The sequence below is a fragment of the Pungitius pungitius genome, chromosome 1 (genome assembly GCF_949316345.1).
Source record: "Pungitius pungitius chromosome 1, fPunPun2.1, whole genome shotgun sequence".
Classification (NCBI taxonomy): Eukaryota; Metazoa; Chordata; class Actinopteri; order Perciformes; family Gasterosteidae; genus Pungitius; species Pungitius pungitius.
Genome location: NC_084900.1, coordinates 17907793 through 17921682, shown reverse-complemented (window position 1 = coordinate 17921682; position 13890 = coordinate 17907793). Strand labels below are relative to the sequence as shown.

The following is a 13890-nucleotide window of genomic DNA, read 5'->3' as shown; positions in this document are numbered from 1 at the left end:
GGGATATAGGTCCCGCCCATGCTGTGACGATGAATGAGAATAAGCCGCTAGGAAAAGTTACAAAAACTTCATTACAAAACGTGAAGTGTCGTGTACCTAAAATACTTTTGGTAATAAACATACAACATGTAACTTTTTTTTTGTCTCCTCACCTCCCCCCTCGATCTCACTTTAACTTTGTATTATCCCTGCATCCGTAATACGGTGTCGGGAGGGGACCACAAAGGGCTCTGATGACTCTTCTAAAGACACACGCACACACAAGCACGCACAGAAATCAGCACCTCGTTACCAAGCAACAATAGAGTTATAATGAGAGGGAACAGAAGGTCAAAATTAATTTGAAAGTCTAAGGATTAATGCTCTGATTGCTCAGTGGCCCTCCATAAGGAGGTTATCGTCTTAAGTTATTTACTATTTTAATCAACCTTCACCAACTCACACAATGTATCTCAAGCATACTTTAGAACATGCAACAGCTACATTCACTTTAAGCTATTTCGAATGCTTCATATAAAGTCATAAAATTCATATTTTCATACTTTGCCAGTTTTTAATGCTCTTTAAACCCAACGTACACTGTTGCACACGGTGGAGCATTTGTAATCTGAAGAGCCAACTATTTAGTGCAGCAGGTAGTGTAGCGCAGAGAGGAGAAACAAAAAGAGACGGTATCAGACCCTCCCTCACCCGGTGGACAGAAACACCAGCTCCAAACCACTGCTGACGTTGCACAATAACTGCTGCGAAATGCTTAGTTTGAAGGCCGCTCGCAGGATTTGAAAGGCAGACGCCCCTTGATTCATTTCGGAGGCCGGAGAGCCAGAATTACACCCTCCGGCTGGCCTAAGAAGTCCCATCAGCCCTCTTTTCTTTCCCCTTTCTGACTCACAACATATTGCCCGACCCTTTCACTGAGCACTGGGCTGTCGCTGCGTCGGCGTTATGGGGGGGGGGGGGCGGGGGGGCGACGAACAGGCGGAGAGAGAACTTGCCAGCCATCAGCCATCACTCTCTACGTGGAGGTGCTTCTTTTACCTAGTGTTCAGTGCATGGTGCCACGGATAATGTGTTTCACTCACATTTACTCATTAAAAAGGGAACAGTTGCATCACATTTGAAGTGAGTTCGTGGGAGGAAAACAGAGAGAAAATGCTCCATTCGTGCCAAAGGGTGCGTTTGATGTCGAGAGACTGAAAAGAGGACGTTTTCGACTCCCTTTTGTCTCCATCGGACTTCAATGAGAGAAGTGGTCGGGTTTTTTTCATCTCCGGTGAGCCCACATATTTGCCCTGTCGATCCACAGCCATTTCATTCCCTCCCGTCCCACACTAGTGAGAATAAGGTGGAATATTAGCGTATTAAAATGCAGTAACAGACGGAAGTCAGGTGGACTTAATGTGGTGTAACTTTTTTCATTTTGCGTAGTGCTGAAAGTCATGCACAAGTACTTAATAATTAGCAATCAATAGATGAGCAAAGGAGATGCTCTTTAGCAGCAAGCAGGATTACACTCCACTTAACTCCAAGGGAGCCTTTCAATCCACGTATTTCCTTTTTTTTCCTTCATTCACACCCGGGCTCATGGAATAATAAGCTGTAAACAAGACACTGACATTTCATCACCTAAATATGCTGACATAAGCAAACTAGTTCATTGGCCGCTAACAGGTTCAGCATACACCAAGCAACATTAGCATTCATTTGCAGTCTTGTTTGAGTCCACTTGACGAAACCAATATTCACTCTCTTTAAGGGCAGATTTTGGTCTCCATCATCGCCTCAGGTAAATGTTGAGCTGCGCAATGCTTCACTACGTGCATTAAATGCAATAAATGCACTGCCATGCACATAGTGTCTCTCGTGCTATTTGCATGTATTTGAATAGCGTAATAGCACACATTTGGGGTAAAAATTGTTCCCTTTCTATGCAAATGGGCCTCACGGCAATAACAGGCCAAATCACAAATATCACCCCCGTGCAGAAACAGTGTGATTATTACCGTCTCCAAGGAGATGGGGATAGCATTAAGCAAGTTGAAAGGCATCTCTTATTTTGCGCCCCCTTCAAATCATTTTCTGAAGCCTCGGTTTCTCTAAACATCACGTTTACATTTCCATTTCCTTCAAGTGTCTGAGGAAAGGCTTTTGCCCCTCGTCGGTCACGAGTTAAAGCTCACAGCGTCTGCAAGAGATGCACAATTCATGGTGCTCTCACCGGTCCATCTGCCCGCTGCGACCACTTCCTCCATGAGGGATTTATATATAAAACAATATTCAGAATATGATATAACTACCATATCTATTTTATTATTTTATATATATTTATATTAAATATCCAAAACAAATATCATACATAGTCTGTTGGAAAGACCAACTCTAAAGCTCCACAAAACCTCGCACAAAGAATTATTTTGTTTTGCGGTTGCATATAAATATTAGCATGTAGCTAACTAGCTCGCTAAACCGGTGTGGCATCTCTACAGAAGCGTCGGCTGCCCTTTCACCCCGGTCCGCTGTCTGGTTGTGAGGTCACGCTGATCTGGGTCCAGCTGTTTAACCGCTAGTTGTTCTTCTCCGTACCAAGTTCGGGTCGGGTCTTCTTGGAAGGACGGCGGTCGCTCTTGTTGTTAAAGCAGCGCAGGGGCGGGACTCGCCCTGACGAGAGCGCAGCGCAGGGCGGCGAAGGGCTCTTCCCAAATCCCAATGTATTTCAGGACGCTGAAATTATCACTCATTAACTTTATAAGTGATGGGCTGAACTGCTTCTTAGACCCGCCCGCCTTTGGGACGCGGCCCGAGCCCAGCTGAGACATGCAGACAAGCAGAGAGGACGTGCAGGAAAGGCAGATATCTTGATTTTCAAAAACACAAATAGACAAATATTGTCAATTTGTAAAAGTCTTTTTGGCTCTGTGGACCAAACTGCCACTGGGAGGGGGGGGGGGGTGACATTTTTAGCAGAAGTCGATAGAGAATTTCTAAAGGTAAAGCTTCATGAAAAATAAATGTAATTCACGGGAAATCATTTGTAAATGAGCTTCTCCCTGAACTTCAGACATTATTGATAGAAGGTGAACTTTAACCCCGACCATTTTGTCTCTCCCCCCCCTCCTTGTCAGCTTGCAAATGTCCCTCTATTTGTCTCCCAGCTCGCCCGTCAGTCTGCATTGCACTCTGTGCGATAATCGCTAAATGTCACCATGATAATCTTTCGAGGGGAGCGCAGCTTCCAGAGGAGCCGAGGTCTCAACCAAAAAACCCACCGTGCGCGAGTCATTGTAGCAATGTCAGCGGAGACACGCTCCCTTTCCAAAACCTGCAAATTATAACACTCTTTTTTGTTGTTGTTGTTCTAAACAAACATGGCTCCAGCTCAGTGTCCTTCCCCCCCGCAGCCTTTTTTTCCTGCGTTTTTTCCCTTGTTGATTTCTGCAACGTGTTTCACACCTACAGCATGCAGCCCACATCCTCACCTGTCACTACAACCGCTCCCATCTGTCTGTTCTCACGTTGTGCCGCCCTCGGCCCATTTCTCCGACCTCACCACACCGAGACACGGTGTGTCTGCGCACAGTTTGTGTGTGGTTCACAGAGAAAGAAGGGGGGGGGGCGGGGAAGCAAGTTTAGTTTGCATCTGCTGTGTCTGTCTCTGTTTGTGTTTGTACTGCGGCGGGATGGTTTGATTGTTTAGTGGTTTATTGCTGTCAGCTGTTATTCAGCTGTGTTCCCAGACAATACAGGATTATTAGGAGTTGCTGTTTGTGTGTGTGTGTGTGCCTGTAATCCCGTCTGAATGGATAACCTTTTTACAAAATAATTCCCCTATAGGTCTTAATTTCTTCAACTCTGTTTAACAATATCTCACATGTTCCACACATTTGTGGCACTGCGCTTCGTTTCAGCAAAATCACACACTGAGAGAAAGATGATTTCATCAAAAAGGGATGCAACTATGGTTCTGTCTGACACGGTAACCACCGAAACTTCAACGCCATCTTGATTTGAACCAGCACATCAGGTCACCCTGATCTGCACAAACACGCCGCACTAATCACAGAGTTGGAAGAAGTACTGAGGCCCTTAAAGTTACTACCAGGAACTTAAGGGGTACGTTTATTCTAAACTTGTGTTTTTAACGTGAACTTGGAAGTGTGAAAACCTGTAACCATGGCCGTCAGATTATTGCAATGGAGCTTCAGAAATCAGCGACAACATTCGTGAATGCACCAAGGTCCCTTCCACCACCGACATCCTCTCCGACACGTCTCTCAGACGCCTCTGGAGACTCACAGCGGGCCTGATTCAGGGCCAGGCGAGTACAGAGGAGCTCCATTCCTCCTCGTTGTCATCCTCCTTTACTCCACCCGGCAGTCTGAGTCACAGCGAGCCCCTTTGTGCGCAGAGCTCTGCCTTCTAAGTCACCTGCACTAATCCTCAGGATAAATAAACCATGGGAACAGCAGCGCAACCTATCTGGGCTATTTTCAAACCCATCTATGCTTTCTTTCTTTTTTCTTCTTCTCCTTCTTCTTCTCCACCCATTCCGAAACATTCTTGGTAGAGAGGTGTTTCCCCCTCTGCGGCCGGGTGCAAGCAGAGCGAGATGGAGCAGCATCACGGATCCGTCTAGAAACCGGCCGGAGTCACGGAGACGCTGTGCCGGCTGTTCGCCCTTTAACGACATTGGATTAGACGTCTCGGGGGTTTGAGATGAGTTATTACAGAGCGAATTACAGTTAAAGCCAATAAAAAAAAAGAATGATTAGGCTGTTAGTATGCACCATAACACCACCGCATTTATTTTTTATTTTTGCATTTTGCGACCAAACCGACCACCTGTCTTCTGCAGTCCTCTCCAGTTAGTGGGTGCATTTAAAATATCAGTATTAAAAAACGGGGAAATCGAGTGACTTTTTAAAGCAAAAGTAAGTCTAGTTGGTGGGAAAGTTGGTATACTAATAAAAAACACGGCCAGATGTAATTAAGATTACTCAAATTAATACATGATTTGAAGCACAGATTGTTATTTATATCGCGCCGACTGTCGTCGTTCTATTTAAAGTGGACGTGCATTGTGATGTGTCACGTCCTTGCATAGTGATGAGAAGTGAGATTGTTTCTGTATTGTCATCCTGCAAGCGGTTAGGTCCCCAGGATAAAAGGCTGCAGAATCCTCATACAACATGTGAGTTTGATTTTTGCTACGATAACGTAAGTGACAAGACTCAGAATAATTTAACATGTTTTTAAGCTTGACTTGCTCTGCGGGCCATGTGAGGGAGGTGAAGGTGCATTAAAGGACTGCTTTTGAAAATACGCTCGTCAAACTTTGGCCGTCCTGCTGCTGACAGGCGACTTTCTCTCCTCGATGAGAGTGTTCACCTGCTGATCTGGGTCTTTGGAGGCAGTCAGCACTAAATACCACTCGCTCAGCACTTTGGGACTGATATTAATTTAATCCTCTAAGTGTGTGTTGCATGTTTATCGCAGTGGGATTATATTTGTGCACTTATTTCTCCACCTCTTGTTGGATCTCTTCATCAATATTTCCTTTCATTTTTTTTGTTTGTGTTGTCTTTGAAACCTCTTGGCTCCGGAGTTGGAAAGTTAAAAAGGGGGATGTCACGGTGAGCGAGGAGAACAAAGACAAGGGCCTTAAAGTGAGGTGAGGGGGGGGGGGGAGGGGGGGGGGGAGAGCATGGCATGCAAACATAATGAGCATTGTCATGCCCACAGGGGCCCAATGTGAGGGATGAACTGTGCAGGGGTCGAGATGAGGGAGGGATGCAGGCAAAGAAAGGAGGGCAAGGAAGAAACAAATGAAGAGATAACCACCGCGACCGAGAGGTGACATAACTTTGCTGGCTCAGCGCGGGAGGATGCGACGCATTCCAGAGCCAAGATGCAGAGCGCAGCTGTGTGCTGAGCCGCATGCCGCCGGGCCGCGTGGGTGATGGTTTGTACTCCACATCTGTCGCTTCCGGCCACCAAACCCAGAAGGGATGCAAAGCCTCAGTATATTGTTGCCAGGGGAAACATGGGCTGTTTCCCCCCCCTCAGGACTCTGGTTCTGTTCCCAACGCGCCCGGCGCCGTCTCAGAGCTCATCGTCGGCCTCTGGGTTGGCTTTTTTGCAGGGTTTAGGTTGTGGCTGAAGACCATGTGAGCTTTACAGCAGTCTGACGTGGAAACCAGACACAGAAGCAGTTTGCACACGAGGTAGGGATTTTGTTTTATTTCAAACAGCATCCTTTGCAAAGGAGCAGCTCTCTCGTCTCTCCTCCGGGGTGAAAACACCTCCTCGCGACACGACAGCAGCAGAGAGCAGCAGACACTACGACACAACAAGCAGACACACATCTATCTACCCCCCCCCCCCCCCCCCCCAGTGGAGCTGTCAAAGGCAGGAGTTTGACGAATTAAAGAGGGCCGAGCATCAGACAGACTAGCGAGGAGGGCTCTAGTTCACTAGTGAGTGGGTTTTTATTAGCACAGTTTCCCATCTGCTTCACACTTACACGTCTGAGTCCAATTAGCAGAGACGATTCCCTGCAAGCGCCCAGCAGCAGGAGGGGGAAGCTGGGTGCTTTCCATAAATGCCGGAGCCATTTCTCGGTCCGTGAAAGTGTTTCTCTGGGTGGAACGAGGAAAAACAATAACTTCACATGAGCCCGATTGGTTTTTACTTTTTACTTTTATGTCTTCTAAGATTAAATCCGGGAGTCAGGGAGGCTTCTTGCTAAATTATTGCAAACCTAATCATCATCATCGCAGCATGCAGGTTTCGGTTGCCTGGTAACAGAGGGGCGAGGCGGCAGCGCGACCCTCCAGAGCGGCCGGGACGGAAGGAGGACGGCGTCCACGCGCCATGCGTCCAACACCTTCCCCTGGAGGACAACTCACTCTAATCTCAGAAGAATCCTGTCAAATTGAATCTTGTTTTTAATTTGAAGCAATCGGGTTGAAGGGTTGTTGCTGTTTTTCCCAACTGTTCCAACAAATATTGTCTCTAGCTCCTTTTGGGGCCACTGTTCATTCGGCTGTATTATTAAACACCGCCTTAGCAGTGGAGGAAATATTAGCTGCAGTAAAATGAAAGGTTACATTTGTTCTTCCGAGACAGGCGACAACAACAAGCTGTCAACTATCTGTGTGCCGTCAATTGGAACAGTGTACCCATGGCGTCTTAAAATAACTCTTTTGTTTTCCAAATAATCTGGTAGGTCTTTATTCTTTTTTTCTTCTTTTTTTTTTTAAAGGAGTGATCCTGTCAATTCAGTTGAGTTCTGAATCTACATTCTTACCACATACACCCTCAACTAGTTTCTTATCGCCCTCTTTTTTTGATTCTTTTGATCTTTTCACAAAGAACAGTCAGTTGGGATGTGCCTACTTCCTTATTCATCAAGCACTTTGCAATGAAACAATGAAAAGATTAACAATGCAATGCATCAAAGGACGGTCTTCAAAGGAAGAGTTTTCTGGAGCTGTGCGGTGATGTAGAAAATAAAGGGAGGTTGAGAGGGGAGAAATAAAGGCCTTAAGTATCTTGAGGAGGAGGGGGGTTGACACCTCTCTGCTGCCACTACGTTCTGGCCGGATGCAATTTCCTGAACGCTTCAAAGAGAAGAGAAATCGCTCCATCAGAGCTGAGAGCCGGGAGCAGGAGGACAGTTTAAGAAAAAGTCTTGGGCTTGTGAGCTGCATAAATTTACAACCAGAGGAATGACCCCCCCCCCCCCTTAAAGCAGACCGAACCACGGAAAGGTCAATAAGATCCTTCAGGACTGCACACGCTCTACAAACAACTATTTACATGACTAATATGTGTGCGTTTCAGATTCCACGGCTGAATTAAATTATCAAGGCAGAACTGAGCAAATGTTTGGGAGCATGTGCTCGAATCCAATCATGGAAAAGTCATGATGTAATGGTTGGGGGGGGGGGTGGGGGGTTCAGGAGAAGAGCACTCTGCTCGGCCAACAACTACTGCATCATTAAAGGGCCACAGAACCACTAGAGTCACCTCCCAGTGCAAGGGATTGTTCACATTTTAACTTCCTATTCTCAGGCTGGGAAAGACATTCAAGGCCATGTCATCTCACAGGGATCACGTCACTTTCATAAAATAGAGGAGGAACAACTTGTTTCCAGCAAAAAAACACAGTACCAGGACCTCCAAACCGAGGCAGCCGAATAGGGATCAGCCATCTTTCATTTTATTATTTACAGCTGTGTTTCCCCTACTGTGACACGCCAAAAGTCAAAAGTCTATTCATGGATTTGTACGTGATTAAAAGGCACCAAGAAACCCATTTAAACTCAATGAAAGGTTGTAATGTATGCACTTATAAGGGTTCACAATGTCACAACAAACCAACACAATTTCTCTCTGGTTTGTAAGAGCACAACGTCAAATGTTATTATTATGAGATATCTAATAAAAAAAATAGCTGAGTTATAATAGATGCTACCTAACTGAATACTTTGCACGGGTCGAACTATAGATTTCGGCTGTATTGCTTTCCTTGCAGCGGTTTTAAAAAGGGTGTAGTGCTAAAAAATGACATTTTACTGACTTTTCTTCCCCAGAGGGGGAAGTTAACTTGTTCCAGCAGTGAAATAAACTGAGACACGGTTGAATTTTGGAAGGAACACATGCAGTCGCGAGGGAGGGGAACAGTCTAACAGTCCATTGGCTCAATGAGAACAGTGACAGTAAAGAGGCTTCGCGGCGAGACGCAAACCGCTGAGAATCTACCGGCGAAACCAGAGCGAGGCCGCGGGAAAAGGTGCAGGCGAGCGGACATGAGCAGCACTGACAACTGCTAACGGACAGGGGGAAAGGGGGGGAGGAGCCGGGGTTACGCGCCGCAGGGCCGACCCAGGAGAGCAGAACAGGTGTGTGCACGGCTGGTGGTGCCGTCGGGGAGCGACAGAGGATGGAGAGTCTGGAGGTGTCTGATTAACAAAAGAAAACGCCGCTGTCAGTAGGGCTGGAGTGAGGTGATGATTCAACATTTTGAAGGAAGTAGTTGAACATTGTTATACTTTATTCATTTAGTCAATATATGCAGTATGTAGTAAAAAAAAAAAAATCTCTGTATAGAGGTGTGAATTACAAACCACTTCAGTTCAATGGTTCTTTTTTTACACCACAACAACAAACAGACCTGCAGTTTAGCACAAGTGCAGGACCATCTATATGTGGAAACCACTGAAGGATCAAGCACGTGATCACCGCCACAGTCCTGCGAAATGAGGACGTAATCAACTGGAGTGCAGCTCCTCAGAGAGTGGATTCCTCACTGCTAAATGCTGCTGATTCTTTCAGTCAAACGGCCATCGCTTTAGGATGTGCATTTATTTTCCTTCCATCAGATTATTAGGAGAAGAAACTTAATTCATGGAGCAGCTTTTGGGAAAAAACAAAATATTGAATTAAGTAAATAGCGCTTCGAGCTGCATTAAGACAAATGTTTGCAGTGTCCATGAGACCCAAATGTAATGAGCTGCCTTTAGTGTGACCCTGAACATGCAGAGATCTAAAAGGAGAGCAAGAGTTCATAATGTGAATAGTAAAGAGGAGAGAAGCCGTAGTGAAGAAATCGAAATACATCACAGCTGCTACTTGCTATTCGAGCCATGCAATAACTGACTTGATCAAGACTAATATTACTACTTCAAACTCCAACAAGGCTTTCAGTAGTTTTGTAAGACATCTCTACTGGTTGAATCAAGGCAAGACACAATTACAGTTTAATATATATACAGATACAGGATACATATAGTGTACTAGTTAAAGATTTGGAAAAAATAAGTAAGGGTAATTTTCGACTGGTGCTATATATTTAAAAAGACGAGCTACAACCACAAGGTTGTAGCTCGTCTTGTGCAAGACAAACATAAATCTTCTTGAGCAAAGATAAATTAACATTAAACTTAATCCAATCGATTCGGCGAGGCTGCTACGTGGAATGATCAATGTTCAGCTCCAAATTATTAAACCACGTCCGATGCCAGTGGCAACGGTGACCGAGTGCGACAGCGAGCTTTTATTGCACAGACATTACTGCCGATGCTCTTTGCTGCGGTTACACACGACATGAGTGGACTGTGGGAAAAGCTTTCTTCGACCAGCATCCCTGCATCATTCCACACCTCCTCTCCAACAAGGCTCTCACCCCAAAAGCACATTGCTTTGTTTTGTAATTAAAAAATATGATGATAAAAATATGAAAAATAAACATTTCCTTCGAGCTGTGGGGCTTCAACTGAATAAATCAAAAGCCCCGAAAGAACGTCTCATCATGAATTTTAACAAGCACCCATCGGCACAGATTCAAAAACGTACTTTCCACGCAGACTCGATTAACAAACCCTCGTGTTTTCATCATAGAACAAGAAAAAGAAGTGCATTTCACTTATTGCTTTACACATACTCTGGGAGTAAAATACATCCATGTTCACACAGCTTCGTGGACTTTGATGTGTTTGCTGCAGAGAAGGTTTTGAATCTACAGACAAGATCGCAAACTAGCCGATTAGAAATTATTTTCCCTCAGTTGGCTCAGAGGTTCGCTCTCTCCCTGCTGTCGGGGTTTCATCGTTCTTTCACTCACTATAAATAGATGGTCCTGTATGATTTATACAGTGAGTGTGCACATAACTATTCACACAAAGAAAAAACACAACTGTATGTAACTCCAAAAAAAAAGCCATTTGATAAAAGTGAAAAGTGATGTTTTAGATTTTCTCCTCATTTAAACAAAAAAATTGAAGAAAAAAAATTGATATGAAAAAGCCCAAAACCAACAAACATTATTTAAATAAGATTGTTGTTTCAGCGCTGGTAAGTATTTATGGACGAAGGACTGCAGTTGTGGGATCCACTCAAAATAAACAGACCCCACGTGTTCATTGTGGTTTCTTGAAATCGACATAATTGCATAATATCTCTTATTTGGGCTCTTATTTGGTCTGTAAAAATCTGAAAAGATAATTAATACATCATCTCACTGACTTCTTGTGCCAGCGCTTGTAACCTTCAGAGGGCTATGACGCGCTCCTCACTGCTGCCAACGACAGCTCTCGAATGTCGGTCAACTGTTGCTATGGGAGACGCCAACCAGAAAGCCAGTAGCTCGTACACCGCTTCTTCAAACACGTCAAAAAGGAAGATTCACGCTCTTTGGATAATGGGAGGAATGTGCACAATAGCGGCAGTGTCATTATAGTTGTCCTTCACCGCAAGTTTGAAAAATTCAAATGTTAGTCAAATACTAATTTTTTAATCGTTTTCGGGAGACAGCTCACCACTTTGAAGTCCTCCGCTCGGCACTCCGTGCCGTGAAAGTGGCAGGCCAGCAGCATGTCGTTGATGTCGTGGCCGGTCCGGTCGTAGAATTCCCGCATGTTGAATGGCCGCGGCTTGAAGTTGTGAAAATCGGCTTTGACCTTCAGACTCTCCAGGACACTCTCCTCCACAAGATGTATGTCCCTGATTTCGTACCTGGAAGGCCCGACGGGCGCACAGAGGGGTCACAGAAGTATTTCATTTTTTGGGTGGTAAATTTATGAAGCTGGATGTGGATGGAGAAATTTCCATGATGGGGACTTCACAGTGAAAGATCACTGCCCGGTGATTGAGTAGACGTCATAAATGTACACACTTCAGGAAGGTTTATGAGACTTTATCTCTTCCTTTCCCCTTCTGAACCAAACCTAAAAGATACCAGAATGAATCACAAGTGACAGAAAACAGAGTGAAAATATATTGATGGTTTTTCTGGGGTATTTTCTGGCTCTGAACCGATGGCCTTATCCGAGTGTAACGCTTTATTGTAAAGCACGTAATAAAGTTCAGACAAGAGCTGTACGGGCACATGAAGACAGTCGTCCATTCACTGTCAATGCAGCGGCTTCAGGCCACACTTCTCCTTTCTCACTTTCCTCTAGCAACAATAGCACCTACTGGTTTTCATTTATTCAGAGAAAAATCCAATACTTAAGTAAATCAGCTTCAGCTGTTTACTTAACTTAACTTAACACTCAGTAAAAACAAGCTATTAACACTACGTATTACTTGACACACTAGTTTTTAAGATGATTTGGTGAACTTGTTAACAAATTGGTGCATTTTAACTGCGTCCTTTTTGTGGAGTCATGTTTCTGGCTGAATGGAGTCATTTTAGATCTTTTGTTGGTCTCCACCAACTCCTGAAAGCCAAGGAGAGATGGAGATTCAATTAATAATTGTTTAGAAATTGATCACTAAGTTAGTCTCATGATAGTATAGCGTGATGTTAGCAAAGTCTTATGTTAGCATAGTTTGATGTTAGCATAGTCTCATGATAGTATAGCCTGATGTTAGCAAAGTGTTATGTTAGCACAGTCTGATGTTAGCATAGTTTGATTTTAGCATAGTCTGATGTTAGCATTGTCTCATGTTAGCATATTCTCGTGTTAGCATAGTCTCATGTTAGCATAGTCTCATGTCAATAAAATGAAGAATGTGCTTTATCAATATGTATCACCATGATACTTTAAGTTCCCAAAGGGTTTCTTGCATAGTAACAGCTACTCCACAGGTATCACATTACTGATTACTTCTGTGGTATTTCTTTTTGTCTGCATCACCAGCTTTAGTCTTTTTTTAAAACTACATAAAGAATAAAAGGCCTGCGATAAACTGAGTGTGAAGCCAGACAGCCCACATCATACCGAGAATTATCGATGCCACTGGGAAATTTTCTTTCATTTAATGGAGCTCACAGAAATCTGACCAAGCTGCCTCGCATCAAAAGAGAGCAGAATTGCTGTGAATGCATCCAGCCTCCACACTCGCTGCGATCCTCCATTGGGCTATTATTACAAATGTCACCATCTTAATGGACTCACCGAAGAGCTGATTGCGTGGAGTTTTTTTCCCCCAGAACACTGCCTCAAATTAAATGTTCTCATATGAATGTAGCCACATGGTCTTTCATGATTATTACATCACCCAATACGTTTTTGGGGAAAGAAGGCATGTAAAGTTGTATGCTTGTTCAACCATCAAACCAATAATAAATAACCTCATTCAAATTTAGGAATTGGTTGATAGATGATATTTGTCACAAATATCAAATCAAGCCTCATAATGGAGGAGCAGAGAAATGTTTTGGTTTGATTGTAAGAGAATTCAATTCAGTCGAACTACTCGCTCCCCCACTAGCGGACTAACACGCCAGGAAGGCACTTATGAGATAAAGTCCCATGAGGCTGAGCCGCCGGGATCACACTCCAGGATGTGTGCGGCTTGAATATCACGCCACGAGACATTTCCCAGACCAATGACTCCAAACATGGGAAGTGGGCGGAGAGCAGCCTTAAATGGATTATATGCCACAAGCACTTTCATTTCTGGGGGTATAACAGCTAAGCGTGCTGTCGCACCACCTCTACGCCGTGCCAAGAGAGGCATGATAATGAGCACTAGACCTACTTCAGAGTGGAAGTAGGTTTAGTGGAGAAGGAACCTCGGCCACATTTATGTTTTGGCTCTTCAATCCTGCGGAGTCTGTCTTGTGAACCATTACCTGGAAACGCAAGATTATGAGATGTATTCATAAAAATAATAAAATCAACTTAAAAAATCCAGATGGCAAGTGTTGATCATTAGTGACACTGACGTCACATAAAAAAGAAAAAGGAGCTAATTTTAGTGTTCATGCTGGGCTCTTCATTAAATATTTAGGAGAGTAGTTGGCTGCATATCCACATAAAAGTGAAGCCATCAGAGGCCCTCTGCACTGTATGCTCCCACCTTGATCTCCATAATTGGCGGCCCGTCAGAGGTTGAAGTCAACTTAGCCTTTCCCTCAATTTCTCGACAACTTAGATTACA

General features: G+C 44.3%; 1 protein-coding gene across 2 annotated transcripts in view; it reads right to left on the bottom strand.

Annotated features, from left to right (window-relative positions):
* Positions 1 to 13890, bottom strand: part of LOC119222187 (acid-sensing ion channel 1-like) — a 30823-nt gene that overhangs the window by 15088 nt on the left and 1845 nt on the right. For both annotated transcript variants that reach the window (XM_037478589.2, XM_037478590.2), the window contains exon 2: positions 11319 to 11514. In XM_037478589.2, coding sequence (XP_037334486.2) covers positions 11319 to 11514 — 196 coding nt within the window. The remainder of the gene's footprint in view (positions 1 to 11318; positions 11515 to 13890) is intronic.